At 37.5% G+C, this 21,751-nt stretch overlaps 1 protein-coding gene across 1 annotated transcript; it reads right to left on the bottom strand.

Annotated features, from left to right (window-relative positions):
- Nucleotides 1-1,680: 1,680 nt before the first annotated feature.
- On the bottom strand, nt 1,681-20,414 carry LOC148078823 (ATP-citrate synthase-like). Its single transcript, XM_087792793.1, has 28 exons — nt 20,285-20,414; nt 17,428-17,610; nt 16,635-16,757; nt 15,877-15,939; nt 15,433-15,623; nt 14,313-14,392; nt 14,003-14,133; nt 13,710-13,828; nt 13,022-13,158; nt 12,732-12,793; nt 11,412-11,529; nt 11,196-11,350; nt 10,136-10,229; nt 7,663-7,804; nt 7,196-7,364; nt 7,031-7,135; nt 6,753-6,949; nt 6,534-6,615; nt 6,330-6,440; nt 6,119-6,246; nt 4,522-4,615; nt 4,288-4,442; nt 4,056-4,206; nt 3,824-3,967; nt 2,996-3,109; nt 2,825-2,907; nt 2,515-2,591; nt 1,681-2,445 (listed from the first exon to the last, which is right to left on the bottom strand). Exons 2-28 carry the CDS (start codon nt 17,584-17,586, stop codon nt 2,351-2,353), a joined length of 3,279 nt encoding a protein of 1,092 aa, XP_087648919.1. The 5' UTR covers nt 17,587-17,610; nt 20,285-20,414; the 3' UTR covers nt 1,681-2,350.
- Nucleotides 20,415-21,751: the final 1,337 nt, after the last annotated feature.

Here is a 21,751-nt window from a genome sequence, read left to right as displayed (position 1 = left end):
AAGTAAATAAAAAAAGTGACTTTAAAGTATTTTATGTCAACCATCTGGTGATCACCTTGTGATATATAGAAATGGTTATGGCACCGAAAAGATTTCCTTTTACCATATCTGCTCCAAAATGAATTATTTTTTAAAACTCATTGATTTCTTCTTCATGTGATCTGCAATATTCTCATATGACCTCATATATTTGAAATGCTGTTCAAACGTGCACACAGGTCAACCATTAGAATATTGTATTAGTTATGAAAAGAAAAATCCATGACCAAAAACCTTGAAATCTTTGACTGAAACAAGATGACATAAGGGAGGCCACATGACTGTATATGATACAGATCATTATTTAGTCGTGGAGTGGACGAGGAAGGAACCAGACTGGATTGATTCAGTCAACTGTGTATATTTTTTCTTGGGTAGAATTTTTAATTTTAAAGGGTTCTGTAAAGGAAGAAGTTCAGAGTGTACTTGTTGCTGTGGTGTGTCAATAAACATGACTTTGGTTATATTCGATTAGGTTGGATTAGATTAGATACTTTATTATTCCCTCTGGAGATATCCTTTTGGGAATTAGGTTTCAGGTTCACAGCAGACCATAGAAGGTAAACTAAGTTTCATGAAATAAAGAACAAGAACAACGTGCAAATAAAAGGTTCAAAGAGAGAACAAATTGGACATATAAAGAGCACAGATCAAGGAGAAAAACACAAAGATCAACATATAATAGCATCATCACTTCACTCTGCTCCTGCCCTCAAACTCAGAGTTATAAAGTCTAATAGCACGAGGAATGAATGAGTCCCTGAGTCTATTAGTGTTGCATCTGGGAAGGAACATTTGTGCACTCCATCTGCTTCTCTGTTCACTGATGACAGTGTTCAGAGGATGACTGTCATCATCCATGATGGACAGTAGTTTGTCCAGTGATCTCTTCTCAGCAACTGTCACCAGTGAGTCCAGCTTCATGCCAACCACAAACTGGTAGAACACGCAGAGGAGTTTCCAACAATCTCCAACTGTTCTCTTCTAAAATGTGTTCATGCATAGCATTTAAGTCATCAAAGGGGCCCCATGAAGAACTGGCCACTCTGGACTATTTAAATGGGTTCAGCCAGAGACGATGTTGGAAAGGAAGAATGGATCTCATAGAAACGATTACTTTGTTTCTGGTACTACAGGGAATGGCAGAAAAAGAGAAAATTGCAATTGCATTTAGATTTTTATATTCTGCACTAGAGCATTTAAATAAGTTGCTGTAAATCACTTTTGTCAGGTTAGAAATGTGACTTGGGCCATTTCAAACAGAGAAGAGGAATCAGAGATGGTTTAATGTCACACAAGCTTTACTTAAATGGCAAGAAGTGAAAAAATAAATAAATAAATGCATTAATTAGGGCACTTTTTATGCAGCATAAGAGTAATGCAAGCTGTTCATTATCATCACCAAATGTAACATCAGCAGCCCACGCTTCAACTTTGTATCTGATTATCAGAGAGAGCGTGCAGTTAGTTTGTCCTTCTGCAATGACTCAACTCAATCCAGCACCTCAGGTTTCCTGATGTCAGCTAAATATGAGTTGGTCATTCATCTAATTTTGAAACATCAATTCAACAAATTTGAGGTCAAGAATAATAAAGCATTTACATTTTTATTCAACAACTTGAGATAAACAGCCTTTACTATAACAGAAAAAAAGACAATTTTATTAGGTAAAGGAAACAACCGTTTTATTTTTATTCCACAAGATGATAGTAGGTCACAGTTTATTACAACAAATCCAGGACAAACTTGAGGGAAAAAAGATAAATGACCAGTATTTGATGTTTATAGGACCTCACCAGTGACACATCAACTCTCCTTTCTCTGGTAAATAAATGATTGTTCACATTTATTAAGCAAAGACAAACTTTGGTTTAATGTAATTTTGGTTTAAATATCTTCACAGTTCACTCACCTGACCTAGATCAAGGAATGTTAAACTAAGGTGTGATGGCAAATGCCCCAAAGTGTCAATAAATAATAAATTAAGGTTTTGATGGAAAGTGTAAAAACAAATTTTAACAAGTTTTAAAGAAGAAGATGAACCTAGAACTTCTCAATGAACAACAAACCCCCACAAAACAAGGTACAAACTCCTTTCATGCTCCATTAATCATCTATTTGGCTCTTTATCCGAAAAAACAGAATAAGTTACATCTTAGCTCTCGTCCAAAACTACATCTAAAATTAGAAGTCTCCCCTGTATCCCCAATAAAAACTAGAAAAATCCTGCACTCGTCCTGATAGACTTTTGAAGGCTTTTGTCTTGGAGTCAATCGAGAAATGAACTCTGTTGGTATCCCCCACTGCAGCTCACATGGACATATGTTCAGGCAGCACGTAGGAGATGTCGTCCCAAGGGTGACGGTACAAACCCTGTTTCAGCCTCTTCTGATCCAGATAGTGACCTTGGATTGGTAAGACAGCCGTTAGAAGAAACTCAGATTGGAAACTACATGACAGCACTGAAGACTCACCAATGAAACCCATACTCCGGCCGAGAACAAAGACTCCATTCAAGGCACCGATCTCCACAAACTCATCAGCTTCGTCACTGAAACAAGTTCACAAGACACGGATGAGCAAAACCATCCAATTTTCCCTTAAGTTGAAATATATTTAAACATTTTTTTGTTAAAACATGAGGGCGCTTTACTGTAATTTTTATGATCATTTGTATTGTTGATAAAATGACTCATCAACAATTCTGAATGTCAGCAGTACCATCTATTGAACACAAAAACAAATATTGAATTGGATCAACACAGAGGAATCTGGAGGCCTCACCGTGTGAAACCACCACATGTCCTGAGAAGGTCCACAAAGGCCACACCAATAAAACCGTCAACATTGAGGATCAAGTTTGGTTTCTGAAAATGAGATTTGTTAGATGAATGCATCGGCATTTTAAGCGAAGCAACAATATCCTTTTTTATCTTCAGTAGAGTCTGCATGTACCTTGGAGGTGGTGATCTTTTCCACATCCAGAGCATAGTCCAGTAACTGGGTAGAAGTAAAATGTCCCTTCACGAAGTCCTTTAAGATCTGCACCCGCATGTCAGGGTTGTTGATCTGCCGTGAGAAGAGGAGGCATTTAAACACAAGGTTCCTACATTCGTCTAAAATAAAATAAATAAACATAATGATAATATGGTCAATACAAGTAAATATATGCATTTTAAATAACATGTCAGACCGTTGTAAAACTACAAGCAACTTGTTTAACCAATGTATCGTTTTTGTCAAGACACTTCTGTGAATGTACGTTTTATAACAATGAAAAGTCAAAGTTACAAACAAAGTAATTAGTGTACAATGGATGAGGTTTAAATGGTGTCATGGTTAGAAGGACCAGAAAAGAAAAAAAAAACAACATAGGAAAAGGGAATTCCGAGTGATGACGATAATGTGACAAGGCTGTATATTCCTGTTTGTGTTTTACCACCATAGGTCTAAATAAACCAAGTAAGTGACAACGGAAGTGACTAATGTTCATACACAGTAAGTTTTTATAGGAAAATGCAACTGGACAGTGAGAGTTATTTATTCAAGTCATTTTTAAAAGTTTTTTGGGTAGTTTGTTTTTTTCTTTTTTTTTTTAACAATAAACGTACATTTTTGTGTTGGGTTTCAGAATAGATAAACGGTATTTATATTCATCTCAATGGAAAAAGGTTTAAAAGTTACAACTGATTGATCTGGTCTTAATGTGCGTCATCGCCCCGTAGCATAGGAAATATTATCAGAGTTGCTGGTTTGAACTCTTCATAAGAAGGTGCCACTTACCGATTTGACCCGGTGCCCGATGCCCATGATCAACTTCCCCTCTTTCTTCATCTTGTTGACAAACTCCATGGGCAACATACCACTGTCAAAGGCTTTGCTGAACTGTTTGGCTGCTGCGTCCAGAGCTCCTCCAAATCGGTCTCCCTGGATAGAATCGTTTCTAATCAGCTTTCTTACAGTCGAGTTTGATGATGTCAATGTGTCATGTGATGCGTCACTAAATAGTACTGACAATGGTGAGTAGCCCAGAGGTCAGGCTGGAGATCAAGTCTTTCCCTGCACGAGCACAGACAATGGTGTTGTGGGCTCCAGAGACGGCAGGTCCGTGGTCAGCAGTCACCATCAGGCACATCTCTATGAACTGGCAGGCGTAACGTGGCAGTCTAGGAAAAAAACATTTAACAATTGAGATTCAGGATCTTTTGATTCGGAACAACTTTAATGGCGACATCTGTTATGCACACCTGCGTTGGAACCAAAGCAGTCCCAGAACTCCTCCTATACCCATCTCCTCTTTAAAAACCTCAGTGATGGGCATGCCAGCATAGATGAGCTCCTGCCCTCGCTCATCACAGATGCTGGTCATGAAGGAAGCCGGCTTTCGGATCAGGCCCAACTCCTGCAGGTTAACAAAAGTTGATTAATGTTTTTTGTAAAAACATTTTCACGTTTAAAATACACAGACTAAACAATCTTACTCTGGCCCAGGAGTAATCCATAGGAACCGTTGGGGGAGGAACCTCTTGGGCAGGGATGATAGTACCATTGGCCACCAACTGATCGTAAACTGTCCTGTTTGAATCACAAAAAAGAAGATTTGTAAACTTTAAAAGGTCAAATAGTATACACAGTATAAACAATTTCCCGAAGGAGACCTCCTGAGGGATCAATAAAGTTTTACCTTACCTTAGTAGTAAGTAAGTAAGTAATTTATATTTATAGAACGCTTTTCTAGACCAGGGTCACAAAGTGCTTAAACAATCAAAACAATACTCAAAAAATAGAGAACAACACAGGAGTCCCCGAAAATCAGGGTGAAACCTGCACAAATAAGTAGGTCAACTTCTCAGGAACAAAATACCTTGTTGACGTCATGATCAGATGTAAGGAAACGGTTTCAACAGATGTCAAGAGTCTGGGAGCAAATTTGGTATTCAGGCCATTGATAATGTCATCTAACTTAGGTTATTTGAATTTCAAAATAGACACTAGATGACACAGTTTTAAATATAGCCCTTCCTACCACCTCATTTCATTACTAGAAATACAGTACTGTGCAAAGGTTTTAGGCAGGTGTGGAAAAAAAACAACTGTTAATAGTTTATTTTCATCATTTAACAAAAGCAGTGAATGAACAGAAGAGAAATGTCAAACAAATCAATATTTGGTGTGAACACCCTTTGACTTCAAACCAGTATCATTTCTTCTAGGTACACTTGCACAGTTTTTGAAGGAACTCGGCTGGTAGGTTGTTCTAAACATCTTGGAGAACTAACCACAGGTCTGCTGTCTCTTCATGTCATCCCAGACGGACTCCATGATGTTATGATTTTGATTCATCAGTCCAGACCTGTGACATGAAACTGTCTTCCACAACCTCATCTTGGTAGAAGAGTTTGGCTGTTCCTCACTCAGTTTTAAGCTCCTACACAGCTGTATCTCTTTCACTTAATCACTGTGTTTCAACCTACTTGTAAAATTGATGATCATTAGCATCTGTTTGGTATAATTGTTTGATCATACACTTCACTAGAATCCTTCAAAACCCCTGACTTTTTGCAAATGTACCTAAAAATGTATGCTGGTTTGAAGGCAAAGGGTACTTACAACAAATATTGATTTGATTTAGATTTCTCTTTGTTTGCTCACTTTGCATTTTGTAAATTGATGAAAATGAAGAATTTTATGTATATTTTTGAAAGCATTCTTAGTTTACAGCATTTTGTCACAACTGCCTAAAACATTTGCACATTACTGTATATGCAGAAATGTTGTGCAAAATCTTTCCATCTTTTCAGAGGTTACTTTTCATGGATGTCCGCTCTCTTCTTTAGCCCATCAGTGTCATCAACACGCGACTGCACTCATGTACAAATCTCATTTTTAATCAATAAACCTGATCATTTAAATTAAACAAGTAGATCCAATCATACATGTACCTGTAATGTACAATTAAAAAGGAAATTACTTAGTGTTGATTTATTCAAATTATGTTATGATAACTGATTTGTCGTTTTTGTTTTTAACATCCATGCTAAGAAACAGTCTATATAATTAATACAATGTCTTTTGTACCTTATAACATCATCCAGCTCATCAAAGCTATTTGGCACATGAACTCCAGCATCTTTCAGAGCCTGGTTCTTCGCCACCGCAGTCTCGGACTCCTGGTTTGCACATGCTCCAGCGTGGCCAAACTGAACCTGTGTAAAAATATCAGTACGGGTACTTGAGCTTATTCACGTATAGTATATATATATTGTTTTTTAAACTGTCCCAAACTGACCTCAGAAGCAAACAAAGTGGCACACGTCCCGATGCACCAGCACACAACAGGCTTGGTCAACCTGCCTTCTTTGATACCCTCAGAGATCTTGTACTCCTCTGTTCCACCAATCTGAGAACATTTCAAACATTTGTTCTTAAATATGTGCCTTTATGGTTTAAACGGAATGTTGAAAAACATGGTATAATGTCGATTTATAGTCACCTCTCCAAGGACTACAATCATCTTAACCCCAGGAGTATCTTGGTACCGGATAATGTGATCCATAAAAGTGGAGCCAGGATATCTAGAGAGAGACAACCACACGTTTATAAAAACACATGCATATCAATTCAATTGGTGTTGGGTGTGGTGTGTGTCTGTGTAACAAGTTCTCCGTCTGTGTGTGTGCAGTGGTCAGTGTGAGAATAGGACTCCAGTCACCTGTCTCCTCCGATGGCCACGCCTTCAAAGACACCATCAGTGGTGCGGGAGATAATGTTGTTGAGTTCATTAGACATTCCCCCAGAACGAGACACATACGCCACACTGCCAGGTCTATACAGTTTGGAAGCCAGGATGTTGTCCAGCATGCCTCCTGTGTTCCCGATTTTGAAACAGCCAGGCTTAATCCCGCCAACCTTGAATTGTTGGGTGGTGAGGAAAAGAAGATTACATCTACAAGTTTCATAAATCAGTAATTCTGAAAAAGACTCAAATACCGTTGCAGGTCCAATGACGGTCACTCCCTTTTCATCTGCAAGTTTGATCAGCTTCCTGGTCTGGGCTTCAGGAATACCCTCTGCTATGATGGCAATTGTGCGAATCTGAAACCACCAAGTTAAGAATTAGTGAAGTCCCTAATGGTCAACAGTCAAAGCTTTTACCTGAGGGTATTGCATTGCTTCAATGGTGCTGTCAAAGGCTGAACGGAGGGAAGCGAAGCTGATCAGAACGTCCACATCAGGATGTTTTTTCATAGCATCTGCCATGTTCTTGTAAACTGGAACCAGAATCTCCTTGTGGCCCCAGTAAAACTTCTGCTTGTGATCCCCACTGTAAAAAGAATTAAAAGCCTGTGAATTTATGCTCAAGGCAGACAACTGGATGACGTAACGGTCTGTACATGCTGAACCAATCTCGTTTGCAAAACTGTGTTTCAAAAACCAACTTGAGAGCCAATGAACTCAGTGAAAAGTGAATTTCCAAGCTTTGAATAAACAAAGAATTCATTGGTATAAACACGGAGACAATGTAATTGAACGTAATTATTATCATTAGCATTTTCAAACAATTTCAAGATCTTGAAAACATAGAGATATCTGCACAAAGACAAATAGTTCGGGCAACATACGTGAAGGGGTAGACCAAGGCAGCAACAGAGGGCTCCTCCCGGGAACACACGTAATCAAAGTCCATCATCCCTTGAACCGCACGCGTCTGCATTCCCCAGACTATGGATTTGGTATTTTTGTGGAACAGTGTGGTGGCTTTGGCTGAAAGGACATGATCAGTACAGGTAAGAACAAGATCAATAATCCACTTTTCAATTTTAGTGATTTATCAACCCCCAGTTATAACCATTGAAAACATATAGGATAAATTGTTTTCAATTGAATTCCTTGTACAAAGACTGCATAAAGAGTTCAATGAAAATACAAAACAGAAAAACAATGAAAAGTGGAAGTTGTATATACTTTAATTAGAAGCCAATAGTTGGCTTCCAACTTGATCATATACATGGAACAAAGGCATAGGATAAATCCCACAATCAAACTATATAAAGTGAGATCAAGAAACTTGGCAAAGAGCTCAGGTTTCTGTGGAAATTCTGTCACTACAAAGTTGATGCTCAGATAGTAGCTAGAATATTCAGTTAATTAGGCATTTCCATCTTTGTTTAAATATCAAGCACTATATACACACAGTATTTGAGTTCCATATTCATTAATAATTTCTTGGTAGTTTTAACTCACCGACATGAATAGTTTAAAATCAACATGAGCATGTAAAAATGTTTACGTAGTACACCGTGTTCATAATATATATAACCCAGCAGAGGTCCAAGTGTACACTGGTTGACACTTACAAGCGATACAGACGCTTAATTTTTCCCTCATTTTTGAACAAGACCCAAAGGTACATGAACTCATTCACCTAGGGATGGGTCTCCCCTCTGACCTGGACATGGAATTACACCCTTTTTAAGATTATGACCATAGTCTTAGGTGACAATCCACTCAAAAACAGCTGATAGTCCAATCCTTTGGGAGCCAACAGCACCACATCATCATGTTCAACGATCATGTGCTTCTCTCGAGGTACAATCTCTGACAACTATAACAGTTAGGATCGGGCTTTGAGCAGTGGGCTATAAATTAGTTGCACTTTCATTGACTTCATTAGTTGTAATGAAATTATAAGTTGGGTAAAGTGCAACTAATGTGTTTATTTGTGTGAGTGTTTCTTAAATAGATCTTGGACCTCTATTGTACTCATCAGTATGTGTCCGTTTGTACAAAACTCTCTTTTAACTAAAATATTTACATTATAAAATATGCTTTAGCCACACCCACTGAAAATGCTTTATTTTTAATATATATATATATATATTTTTTTTTTATATATAATATTTAATTTTTTTAAGATTAAATATTGTTTACCATAACCACATCAACTCTGCTGTGATTGCTCAAGCAACAAAGTGTGTCGCCAAGTGTCATCAATTCCAGAAGTCTTCACCTCCAAGGGACATTTGTTTTTATGAACAACGCGGGTTGTGATTACATTAGTCAGTTGGGTTTTCACGGTAGTTGCCCTTTACGCAAAAACATGAATCTGAATTGTTTGACTTTTAAAAGTAAGGGAAAAGAAAGGTAAGACAGGTGAAAAAGCAGAACTGATGCAGATCTCAGGCACACCATTTCATACCTCCACTGCAGCCTGAAGAGGCTTGCACTTCTGTGACCCACAAGAACCAAAGATTGGAAATGACAACAGAAGAAAAAAAGGGTGAACGCAATATTTTTAATATGTTCTAAACACTGCAACACTGAAATAAAAAAGAAAACCTTGTAAAAGAGCAGTTAAGTTTTAAATGCGTGCTTTTATCTAAATGAACCAGTTGTCTGTAGCTTTAAGACAGTTACAGTTTCATATTATTACCGTACATTACATGCAAAATGTTAGTTGTCAATCCTGCTCAATGGTCAAACTATTCTGGGTTACATTTAAAATTTCATTTGAAATGTATAAATGCATGTAATTGATCCACTACATTTATAAACATTTTATTTTCCATGTCCCACATTCCTGTTACACATTAACAAGAAGATTGAAAATGATTTTAACTATGTTGTCTTGATGATTATTTTAAAGATGTCACTTTCATGATCATTGCAAAAAACATACATGCAGACAGGCACTTTTCACACTGAAATACGTGTTAAGTAGCTCACTCTTGTTACTTGGAAGTTATTAAATCGTTTCCCAATTCCTTTCATGTCACTAGTGAGATGAGAAAAACTAAACTGGTCCAATGCACCGTAAGCTTTACACACCCGTCACTTACCTTTAAAATCACCGGTGACCGTAATCTTCAGAGGCCACGGTTTAGAATGAAGAGACTCTTTAAAATGTAACCATGAAAATGAGCATCAGTGGCAGCCGATCGTAAAGGAATGAGTGTGCAGTTGCATTTGTAGGACAGGGACAGTATGCAGGAGAGAGCAAGGATAAGAAAATGAAAAGTATATCTGAAATACATGCCAATATGGGGCTTGCTCGAGAGGAAGCAGTGTTTTAGTGCGTTCGGTCGCGTCATTTACCTGCTGAGGGACTTGCTTTGGCCTTCGTGGTTGGTACAACATCATTCGCCAGCTGGGTTTCAGAGAAAGAAGCTGTTCTTGTGGCAGCTGCAGCCTGGGCCAGAAAAAGTGAAGATTCAATCACAGCACATGTATGAATAAAACAAAGCACTGTTTTTTAAATGGAGTCCAATTCAATGATTATATAATATAAATATATATATATATATATATATATATACACACAGTATATATATATATTTATCACCTGAAAAATTATTTTTCTCATTTTGGAACCTTTTTCTCTTTGACTACTTCCAGTCTTCACGGATTACTCTTAAGAGATGCAATTAAGCAGTTTAACACTAGTGTTATCTCTGGGTCAAAATGACACAGTAGCCCAAAAACAAATTATAGAGACCAACAAAGAACTAGGAGGAGTTGAAATGAATGTGTAACAGGGCAACATGGTGTGCAACGTCTAGTGCAGTGATGCCCGGATCTGAGAGACAGTGCTGAGCTCTCTCCCCAGGCAGCTATCTTATCATAAACACGTTGGATCATTTGAACATAACATCTCACATGACCGTGTATGTTTCCAACCCATTCAGGATAAAAAGGACTCCAGGGCCAAATCAAATCCTACGACAATTCCAATCCAGTATTTGTTTTGTCTCTTTCAAGGTAAGATATGTACCTACTCCCCTCACCACCTATTTGAAACTAATGACGTTCCTCAGTTGAGAAACCCTACACACTCTCAAGTTGCCACATTTTCGAGTCTTTAGAATAACCATGACTTCAGGCGACACAATGAATGAGAACCTACCTCAACACACTGTGGTATAAAGTTTAACAAGGTATCACGTGTATAGGGCCTATTATATCATTAGTGACCTGGTAGAAAAGTACTAGCCTAGTTTAGCAAGCAGGTCCTGGTAGCCCGACACCCAGTGACCATTATTATACCTAAGGCCAAAAAGGTTGATTTACATTATTTAATGTTGCATGTGAATAAATACATTTGTTTCAGTTATCACTATAAAGGGAAAACCTCAAATGATGACATGTATGCACATACCACTGCACTGTTGCTTGCATTCAGAAGGAAGTTTGCAGTATGTGCATCCATTGGAGGCTGGTTGGGGATTGGACGATGACCCAGGGCCATACCAACTATGGCAGTCATATGGGTCTCTGTACCAAACACGTGGATAGGAATCCCAGTGGTCTTGCCTGGAAATCAATGCACAATTATTAACCAGAAAGATATACAAGTATGTATGTATATACCCACCAACTTCACCCATCACTCTGAGGCCCTCCTGGTAATTGGGTCCTCCACGTCGAACAAAGATCTTCACCTCATGCTCCTTCAATGGGCCTTGGTAGTCTTTAATGGCCCTGACAATGCCCTGAAGACCAAGTAAAATAATCATTATTTTGAATTAAACCATCTGTCCCAACATGTGCATTTATTTTACTTCACTGAATGTAGTGATGATTTTAAAGCATTGTATCATATTTGTGTCATTGTATAATTTTATAGTCTTAAACTGTGTTTTTCATTAAATGACACGATAAACTGTTGAAGTTTGTGTAAAGTCAGTATGGTTAACTGTATCAAAAAGCCTCTTGCAGAACTGGAGGAATTTAGGCCCATTCATCTTTGAAGAATAGTTGTAATTCAGCCACATTGGAGGATTTTCCAGGACAGACCACCTTTATTTTGACTAGGGCACATTTTATTCAGAGGAGGACTTGCCGTTTCAATCATTCCATAGTTTATCAACATAAAAAAAGGGATTTTAACCAACTTAACATTTCTTAAACCAAATTCCTCACAGTTTTTACTGATTTGTTATATTGCAAGATGATGGTTCAACACAAACAGGGTAAACTGCCTCAAATGCTGGTACCAAGTTTTTTGGACTCGATTCTAGAAGCATCATTTTTTTTTAAGTTTCATTTTTATTTGTTATACAAACTTAATCCTTTATTTTACTTATAAAAAGGAAACTTAAATAGTATGGATATCACGACATTATTGCTGCCATACGATATAAACATACAGCCGTTCTGCAAAATGTTATGATTAAAAGTGTCATTACTTCAAGCCTCCACATGATGGCGCCAATCGAAGAGTCCTGTCTAGCAACAATTCGTGCAACACGTAGGCATTGAATATAGTGTAAACAGAAGAAGTACATTTTAATTCACCTCCAAAGCCATGGTACATGAAATACTTAGTTTTACTTGTCATGTCATTTATTTGAAATTGATGAAAAAGCTTTGCATTTCCAGTTAAATGGACTCAGTGCAGTTAGTAAATTCTGAGTTTCTTAAATGACACAGATATCATGATACATTGTATACATCACTAACCATAGAGGGGCATTATCAGGAGAGTTTTATTACCGCGGGCTAATATTGATAGTACCATAATGGAAGGGGCCTGATGATGCCTAAATCAGATTATCGCCTTCAACTTAAAAGCTTGATCATATGCACTTGTGTGCCTTTTATCATGACAGTGTGTGCACACATTTCTTGTTAAATCCCCAAAAATGCTTTTAATTCAATGATCATATACTTTTGATTAAAACCAAAATGTTACCTTGAATGTGGCAGCAACATTAGTGAAGTTGGCAATACTTCCCCCAATGATAAGAACTTTCCCTGTAGGACAGAGAGAACAAACGGTGGTCAGATCTTAGACATATTTTCTCACTGGATAATGTTTGTGGCCAGCAGTTGACCTCAGGGCTGACTAAAAACATTTCCGCTGTGATACTGAAAAAACATTAAAAAATATATTCTGGCTGTTTTTTTCACTTTTCTTTTCTGCAAACATCATAAAACTTATTTCAATGCAAATATAGACCAAAAAGTGTTTAACTTGCTCACCATCTTGATGTTTTTCCCTTGTCATCAGGGAGAGGATGGTTTTGGCATAGTCATAAGTCTGTTGTTCGCTGGGTGCACCAGAGTACTCGCCATAGTTTGCCAGCTCATCAACTCCGCCTAGGTCACAGATGGTGTCACTAGAAAAAGTACAAAAAAAAGGGAACTAAAAATTACAGTTTGAAGAATTTACAAAAACAGAGTCAAGAAGACCATATTTAACCAAAATTGAAAATAAAAACACCATATCAATTAAAGAAGATATTATTTATTTAGAACTACAATTTATCATAATGTTTTTTGCTGCGTTTTTACATTTGCAGGTCGCATTGAACTGAATTGTTTTTTATTTCTCAGTTCCTTATACACTTTTTGAGCCATGAAGGATCCATGAGGTGATATACAAGTAAAAGTGCGCACTGGTCGCTTTTGTGCACCTGATCTTATTTCAGCTGTGGAGTTTTGGTTTTATTTAATCTTGATGCAACACTAGATATAGCTATACATTTTAAATACATTCAAAGACACAAACTAGTACTACCTTTGTGCGTGTCCTTCATATCATTCCACTGTCCCACATTGTCATGTGAATATCGATTCTGATGAATACCAAACTTTTTGCACGATTTGTCGAATGCATTATTTTGTATGCAAGCATCGCTTATATAAGGGACCCTTTAAGTAACAGTACCTGTAGACGACAGAGGCCCCACCACCTGCAACCATGGTCCAGATTCTGCCTCGAGGATTGAGGAGCGTCAGTTTGAGACTGGCACCACTCTTTGCATCCAGGTCCGCAATGTATGCTTCCTGACAACAGAGTCAATTGGATGATTAATGACCGGTCAGATAGTTAATACATTATTTCAGATGACAAGTTACAAGAGTTAAGCGACTCTTTTTCAATAAAGGAAACTACATCCAAGGTTCGCATTGCATATTTTTACATACATATATCTATGTACACAAGCACAAGAATCTTACCTCAGGATAAGCCTCTCTGCCAAACGGAGGGGGGAACTCCACATCACCCCACTTAGCCCTGCAGATGTAATCAGCTGTTGCATCGATCTTTGCTGCCATGTCAAGAACGAAGACTCCATCTTGGGTAACAACTACAGAAAAAATGTTAAATGAATGATTATTGACAAATATAGTAATTAAATAGTTATAATGTTCTTTCTGATAAAAGAAAATTAAATAAAAACTCAGATTGTGGCAAGTAGTTTCATGTATTGATAAAAGACAAAAAAATATATAGATTAAATCAAAGTATATTAAATGGTCATCTCACCAAGTGGGTTGATCTCAAGATAGGTGAAGTACAAATCTTCATACAAGTTAAAGAGGCCCACTATGAAACTGGCCAGGACTCTACAAGGAAAAAGAACAGAGGCAATTATTACAGATAAATGACACATTAGCAAGATATACTTGTATACATTCATTAAAACCAGGGCTGTGTATTGGCAAGAATCTGGCAATTGAGCAAATAATTTCTCTAATCAAATGTGAAAGTTCTTTAAGGAAAGTGCTTCTTAAAATATTAACAAAAATGTAAACACAAATTTAAACTTGCATTAACAATAATTAAATTAGTTTGACTTAGTTGACTTTAAAAACTGCTGGACTCTGGTGTATTCTTTCTTTTTCACTCATTTCTGCCATTTCATTGGTTTTTATTTTTTGGAGAAAAAAAAAACATTTTATCTGTGATCAACACGATTAAAATATAAGCCATAAAATAACTTAAGAGTTCAAATAAAACGTTACATCAAAGGTTCAATATATATATAATGTAAAGTTATTCTTTTTAAAAAAAACACGTTAAATGTATTTTAGTTTGTTAAATTTGCGGAGGGTCCAGTGACGTCACACACACGAAACTATTTATCGAACCACTTTTAAACTCTCCATTTATTGGATCGAGGCAGATTCCAATGATGAAGTCAACATTAACACTTACAAGAACGTTTGTTATTGTTTACTGTCATGCGTCGACTGAAACTTTCTCTCGTCTAAACTGAACAGCAAAGTTAACTGCTTGGTTTTGTTTCATCTTTGTTTCTCCAATCTGCTCATATTCTTTGTTGTGACGCGTCTCTAGATGCTTAATAAAGTAAGTGGTGTTGAATCTTCTAGCGTGATTTCTCCTCCACACCTCCGCTCACATCTTCACTGCAGCAGAGCTGCTGCTGTGAGCGGCTGCTTCGCGAGCGTGTGACGTCAGCACAAAAATATACTGTATATTTTTAAATATTGATACAGTGCTATTGAATATTGATACAGTATTGTGAATAAAAATATCGCAATATATAGTTATATCCATATTTTCTTACACCCCTAATTATAACGTGATACTAATGTTACTGTATGCAGTACACTTGTAGTATTTGTTCATGTATAACCCATACCCTATTTTCTCCTGAGAAACATGTGTAAGGAGCTGTGACGTGACACGATCCTCTGTAAGTTTGTCGTCCACAGCCACCATCAACCTCTGGGCTTTAGCATCCACGTCACCGACTTCCACCCCTCCCTCGTGATGAAACAGCACATAGTCACCCTCTCGTGTGGCATAAATACATACATAAAACTCCTCCTCCTGGGGGAGACAAGAACAAAAAGAGACATGGTCAGATAAAGTGGGCAAATTGCAAACTTAAATCTTAAAGCCTCCTCTTTACTTCTACAAAAACTTCTCGTTTTATATTATGGACAGAAAAGTGTCATTCGATTCTATTTGCCATTCATTCAACAAAATAAAACAGGTTACTATTACACAAAATTTCCTAACAGCAGTCTACAGGATTACAGAGGGACTTATGTTGTGAGAAGGTGTTGTGTTGCACTCAAACCTGTGTGTGCTGCACAAATGGCTCAACCAGGAAGTTTCTGAGCACACCCTTTGCCTTCCCCACCTGGAAAACAAATACTTAATGTCATAAACCATTATCCAGCATATCAGCAGAAATTATTTACAACCAGAGTGTGTACCAATGGTGTGAAACGAGTAAAGTTGTCCCTTTCTCAGTGATGAAAGGATAATAATGACAAAAGCAACTGGTCAACGGATAGTGATTGGCCAGTCTGGAGGGAATGCCTGTGTGAAATGTACCATGGCATAGTTGTATGAATGGCATCCCAGAATGGAGCTGCCTCTTCTGACGTTGCATAACCCTTGACCTTGCAGATCTATACATAATCCAGAGCCCTTCATGCTCTATACTTCTACCTTTGTCAGGGCCAATAAATGTAACCTTCAATTGGAAAGGTTGAGTGAGTCTATTCAACAGATAATAACAGATAATAATCCTCTGCTGGCCCAAACATACTCAGAAGGGTGAATGGAATTTTATGTTTTGTAATATTTTATCAACTTGGTTGCCTAGCTTTAAGTAAGTTGTGATAGGAAATTAACTCTGTTGTGATGAACATTTATCAGTGAAAGCAAACCATCTAGATTGGTGAGTGTAAGCATTTAATATGATTTGGATATTTATCAAGAATAATCAATCAATGGTAACAATAAAATGGCAAAATTAATGCAAATTAAAAATCAATTTTGAATCATGGTTTCATTCACTTTAGCAAAAAAAAATGTAAAAAGACCTACATTGGTCTCTTTCATCATCTGAGTTGAGAGCCACTCCTGGACGCCCTGCAAGTCTAGGTTTATGCCGACCAGTCCCAGCTTCCCACGTCGCTTGATCAGCTGATCTGGCTTCACCACTAGGCGCTGTGGAAAGAAGAGAAAATTGATAGTTATTACGTATTTTGCTTTCTAGAACAACAGGCAAAGAAATGTTCTATTTTTATTTTCTGCCATTTCTCCATAACCCTTTTATGATTTATGGTTTATATAATCTTGTAATCTACATCTCCAGTTTGGAATACAAGGGTTTTAACAACACAAAGAAGAAAAGTTTTTACTTTACTTCTCCCCTGAATATTATATCTTTATGTGTATTTCCAAACCAGCAGTCATATAAGGAGACTTCTCTTAAGTTTGACTACTATTCTCCGTTCTATATAACATCTGACAATGTTCAGGTAAGAGTCAATAACTGGCTCTGTACATTATCAACAATGACTGTCTCTCTAGCTAGTTAGACCATTTCAATAATTGTGTCTTTACAAACACACGTGTGTGCTTATCGTTCTACGACATATATATATATATACTCTTAAACCCCCATTCTGTAGAAGAAGCAGCTGCCTTGTACTACTTGGAAAGTTGTTGTTTATTAATAAATATACATCTTGCCACTTTATATTTATTACTAAATATGTGCATTTTCTATGTAATTTGTTCATGTATAATAATAATTTAGTGGTGTTGCTACTTTAATCTCTTTAAATAAATAAATGAATATAACAAAAAGGATAAATGAAAGCTTTTGTTGTACCTCTGTTAGCAGCCACGAGTGCTCCTGTGTAAGGTGGTCCCAGTCCGTTTCTGGCGTGACCCTCGCATAGCGGAAGCGGTTCTGTACAGATGCTGAGGTGCAGATATACTTGTAAAGGAACTCCTTTCCCGTCTGCTCGGAGATGGCTTTCGCTGACATGACAATTCTCAAGACGCACAGGACCTATGGAAGATCATATAAATACAACCATATAAAAGTTGATTTCAATTCCAGCATAAAAACAAAGTAAACTTTATCAAGTACAGTAGATTAAATACGAGCGACCAATAATGTTAAGGAAAAGTGACACTGGACAGGCAAGCGAGAGGAAGCGAAAGGAGAACTTCAGACATGTTTTCCTTTTTTTGTTGATGCTGTCAAAAATGGTTTAGTTGTTGACCAACCTGTTCCGCAAAACAATGCGTTATTCATATTAATTTATGCATCAACACATCTCATTTCATCCTAATATGTAGGCCTCGTCTACAGGGAAGAAGAGTTTATATGATATCAGATGTTATGTTGGTCACACTTCACATAACAAATGCACACTACAATGCTTTACTTCCATTGACTTTAAATTAATGTAGCCTTGGCCAAGAGGATTTGAGGTCAGAAGGTGGTACCCATCGTTCATTGGGTGTTACAACCTGTCCACAACACCCTTCTTATGGTGTGTCATGATTGGATGAAAATTGTTTTGTTATTTTCAGTTCACTGGAACTGGTCCTCAAAGGACCTGGGTGGTGCTGGTTTTTGTTCCAACCGATCAAGCATACACAGTTTAACCAATGAGGTTTCAGCTAAAACAAGCAACACCAGACTGGCGATCAACAGAATACACTCTGAAGACTCTTGATTCGTCAAAAGGTGTCAGTGTGACCATTATTTACAAACATTTTCTGCCCATAGAGTTGATCAGACCACAGAAAAGTTCCTCTGTTAAACTCTGAAGGACCATCCTCAACACAGGCACATCAAGATAAGACGAGAGGTGCGTGTGAGAGAGAAGGAAGAAGGGTAGGTTGGAAAGAGGAGAGCTTTGTGGCCATCGATGAAACTGGTTCCACTCATGACCCATGTTGGATTACAGACCTAGTCTAAAACACATGCAGCCTAAATTCTTCTTATGTTTTTTGCACTTTAGTTTTGGCGTGCGGAACCCGTGGTGCAGAGGTGAACTTAACAGATTCACAGCAAGAAAGTTGCATGTTCGCTTCCAGGTTGGGAGGGAAGCAACTTTTGACCTTTGTGGAGTTTGTATGTTCTCCCTCTGTTGCGTGGGTCTACCTAGGATACTCCAGCGTCCTAAAAATGGCTTCAGCTACCCATAAGAAAATACTTGGCAGAAGATGAATAAATGAGTTTGGGCAAGTGATAGTTTAAGCATCTCCATTACTATTCAATTGTAATGGGTAAACACAGTAAACGGAGAAAGACATAAAAGCAACAACTGTTTAATTTCCGTCAAGCATCAAATGCACTTGAATGATTGCCACATCACAAAAGAAAATAATGGGGTGAATGTTGAAGTGATTTTCCTGCCCATCCTGTTTTTAAAAACATGCTGCCCGACCTGTTCATGCAAATCGTCATCATCAAGTTAGCTATTCTTAAGTCACTAAAAAAGAACTTCAGTTAAATTAATTTTTGAGAATAGAACATATAATAATCAACAAACAACATTATGTGATTTACATTTGACTGGCAATGTTGACTTGAGCTTTCTGAATTCTATGCATAATGTAAAGTGGACGGACCCCCATTAAACCTTCAAAGGTTACAGCGTAAAATGCTTCAACTGAGAGTCGAAATACTGTATATGGTCAGACATTATTAAATAACAAAAACTAAAAAAGTGAATAACCTGACCTAAGAGTACGATCCAGACTCGATACTCTTTTGAATCAATACGTTTTAACTTTTATTTTACATTATCAGGTTTCCCACAGCTTAAAGGCAAGTTCAATTCAAGACCAACTCAGGAAACAACCAAATTTGAAAAATAATAAAAACCCACCACAGTTATTATATAGGTTTGAGGACAGTTGTAACTAAATGTTTGTATTCATTTGAGATGAACGTGAGGTTTAGTCAACTGAAAAACTAATTTGATTGTGCAGATTTAAAGGTAATTCCTGAACAAAAAACATTGTGTTTAGAATATGTTGCCTGGAACCGTTTTCAGCTATGAAAAAACATTGGTTTGAAACCAAATACTTTTTTGAAAAATAAATAAACATGTTTATTACCAGATATTTTCAGATTTAAAACTATGATAATATCCGGATGTGTTTTGATTTAAAATATTGAAATGCCAACTAAGTCCAATTTTTAGATTCATAAATTGAATGCCTTTTAAGACTTTTTAAGGATCCGCAGATTCTCTGGTTAGACATACATTTATTTGTCCAGGTCCGGGCAGAAGACACGGGATTGAGGATCTACTAACCAGTTACCTCATGTGTGTCACCGTGGTTGAATTAAACCACCACACCCATGTCGGACTAGACCTCAACCAACTAGATGAGCAAGTTTAATAACAAATGCTAATCATTTTTAGTGGAAAGCAAACGTGACCAACGTAAACAAACAAAAAAAGTAAAATACGTCAGCTGGGCGAGAGACGTGGTGATTTATTTATCATTTTTTAAGGAGTCAAATATTTGGATCATACATGAGATGCACATTGGAACCAGTTAAACGGCTCAGAGTTGTAGTTCGTCAGTGTGGAAGTTAGAGAAGATACCCTCAGCATCACAGACGTGCTAACCTAAAGTTGTGCTAACACCAATGTAGCCGCGGCGGCGTAACATCAAACCCCGACATGACGCACACAAACGAGCGCCATACTCACCTAGTTAGTGATGTTGTCAGGTTGGCGATGAACGCAGATTCCCTCCTGCTGTCAATATGTGTCAAGCGAACAGTTGTCTCTTCCTTGAACGGGAGTTCCTATCCGGCCACTCTGCACTCTCACCATAATCTGGCGAGTGATTACGCCTCCATGGCCGCGCGCTGATTGGTTGGCCCGGTGTCACATGGGTAGGTCAGCCCCGCCCCCGGACGAATGAGACAACTGTGTCGGTGTCACCGGACCGTCTGAGAGGGACGTGGTTATGAACACACGGATATATGTTTTTGAACATTTACAACAAATAGAAAGAGTTTTAAAATAACTGAAAAAGTGTAACGTCGGATGGAAGGTTGTTTATTGAGGTGGGAGTTTGGGAGGCGATGTTAAAGTTCACTGCTTTCATAAAATATTCCCCTTCATCCCGTCATCATGTAATATCCTTTATTTATTGTCTTTGCACTGATCAAATAACCTCAATTCATTTTAGGGCAAAAGCAGACGGGCCACACTTTCTTTTAGTATATACACTATGAAAGTTATATACAAGAATATCAAATAAATATCATCATTTGAACTCATAAAAACAACATAACAATACAATCGTTTAAAAAAGAACAGAACACTCATGACAGTTAAAAGAGCTGCCCATACAGGAATGCACATTTATGTTCCAGGATTCTCACATAACCTCTGAAAGGTCATGGAATGCATCATGATTCAACATGTCATCCGTCCACCAATAGATACCACCAATAGCAAATAATGACTGCTTTTGAGGTAGCTGTTGAAGAAATCTTTCAGCAGTTGACATCACCTTTTTGTAACGTTTGTTATTTTTGTGGTGTGGGACGACACGTCATGTTGTATTGTCATTGCTGGTTAACTGGTTTCAACCTATTCAGTCACATTTTTTCCTCAACTTTACTACACGTGTATTAATAGTCTTGTCTATTCAATCTAAACATATTTACTTTCCATATATACTTTGGTTTAATAAATATAAGATAGATTATTTTTCTTTTTTTTTTTAATTTAGCAAAGCAGGTTTAAAAAACGATCAGCCTATTGCAACCAACCAACTCTCCACTATCTATTTATTTATATTCTGTACTGACATCCCCATAAAAAAAATCACGTGTTGTTTTATCAACAATGGCAATACATGTTTTTTTATTCTTATTCTGACAATTGTACCATCTCTTTCTTGTCCAAGGTTAAGAAGTTGCCTCTGATCACCTTTTTGCTTCAAGTCAGCCTTATTTAAAGACTACAGCGTGAACATAGTAGTATGTACACTTCTGGCCCGCAAGATGGAATTCACACTGGATTGGACACTGCCAGGGACTCTAGTCACCAGCCATTTGTCACCAGTTCTGTTAATATTAGGATCTTACCTTAGGATCTTATCACTTTTTATTTAACCAATGATGTGGTCTGTTGGCTCCCTCTGTACCTCCAGTTTGTTTA

Source organism: Callionymus lyra, chromosome 6 (genome assembly GCF_982586985.1).
Source record: "Callionymus lyra chromosome 6, fCalLyr1.hap1.1, whole genome shotgun sequence".
In the NCBI taxonomy this organism is placed as follows: Eukaryota; Metazoa; Chordata; class Actinopteri; order Syngnathiformes; family Callionymidae; genus Callionymus; species Callionymus lyra.
This window is presented reverse-complemented; position numbering and strand designations above follow the sequence as displayed.

What these genes read in the sequence shown, in the direction of transcription:
- LOC148078823 (XM_087792793.1), bottom strand. Translation starts at nt 17,586, where the DNA reads ATGTCAGCGAAAGCCATCTCCGAGCAGACGGGAAAGGAGTTCCTTTAC. An exon ending in ATGTTGCTGCCACATTCAAG is followed by an intron (nt 11,530 to 12,731) that starts GTAACATTTTGG and finishes CTTGGTCTTCAG; the next exon opens with GGCATTGTCAGGGCCATTAA. An exon ending in CCGGAGTATGGGTTTCATTG is followed by an intron (nt 2,446 to 2,514) that starts GTGAGTCTTCAG and finishes TACCAATCCAAG; the next exon opens with GTCACTATCTGGATCAGAAG.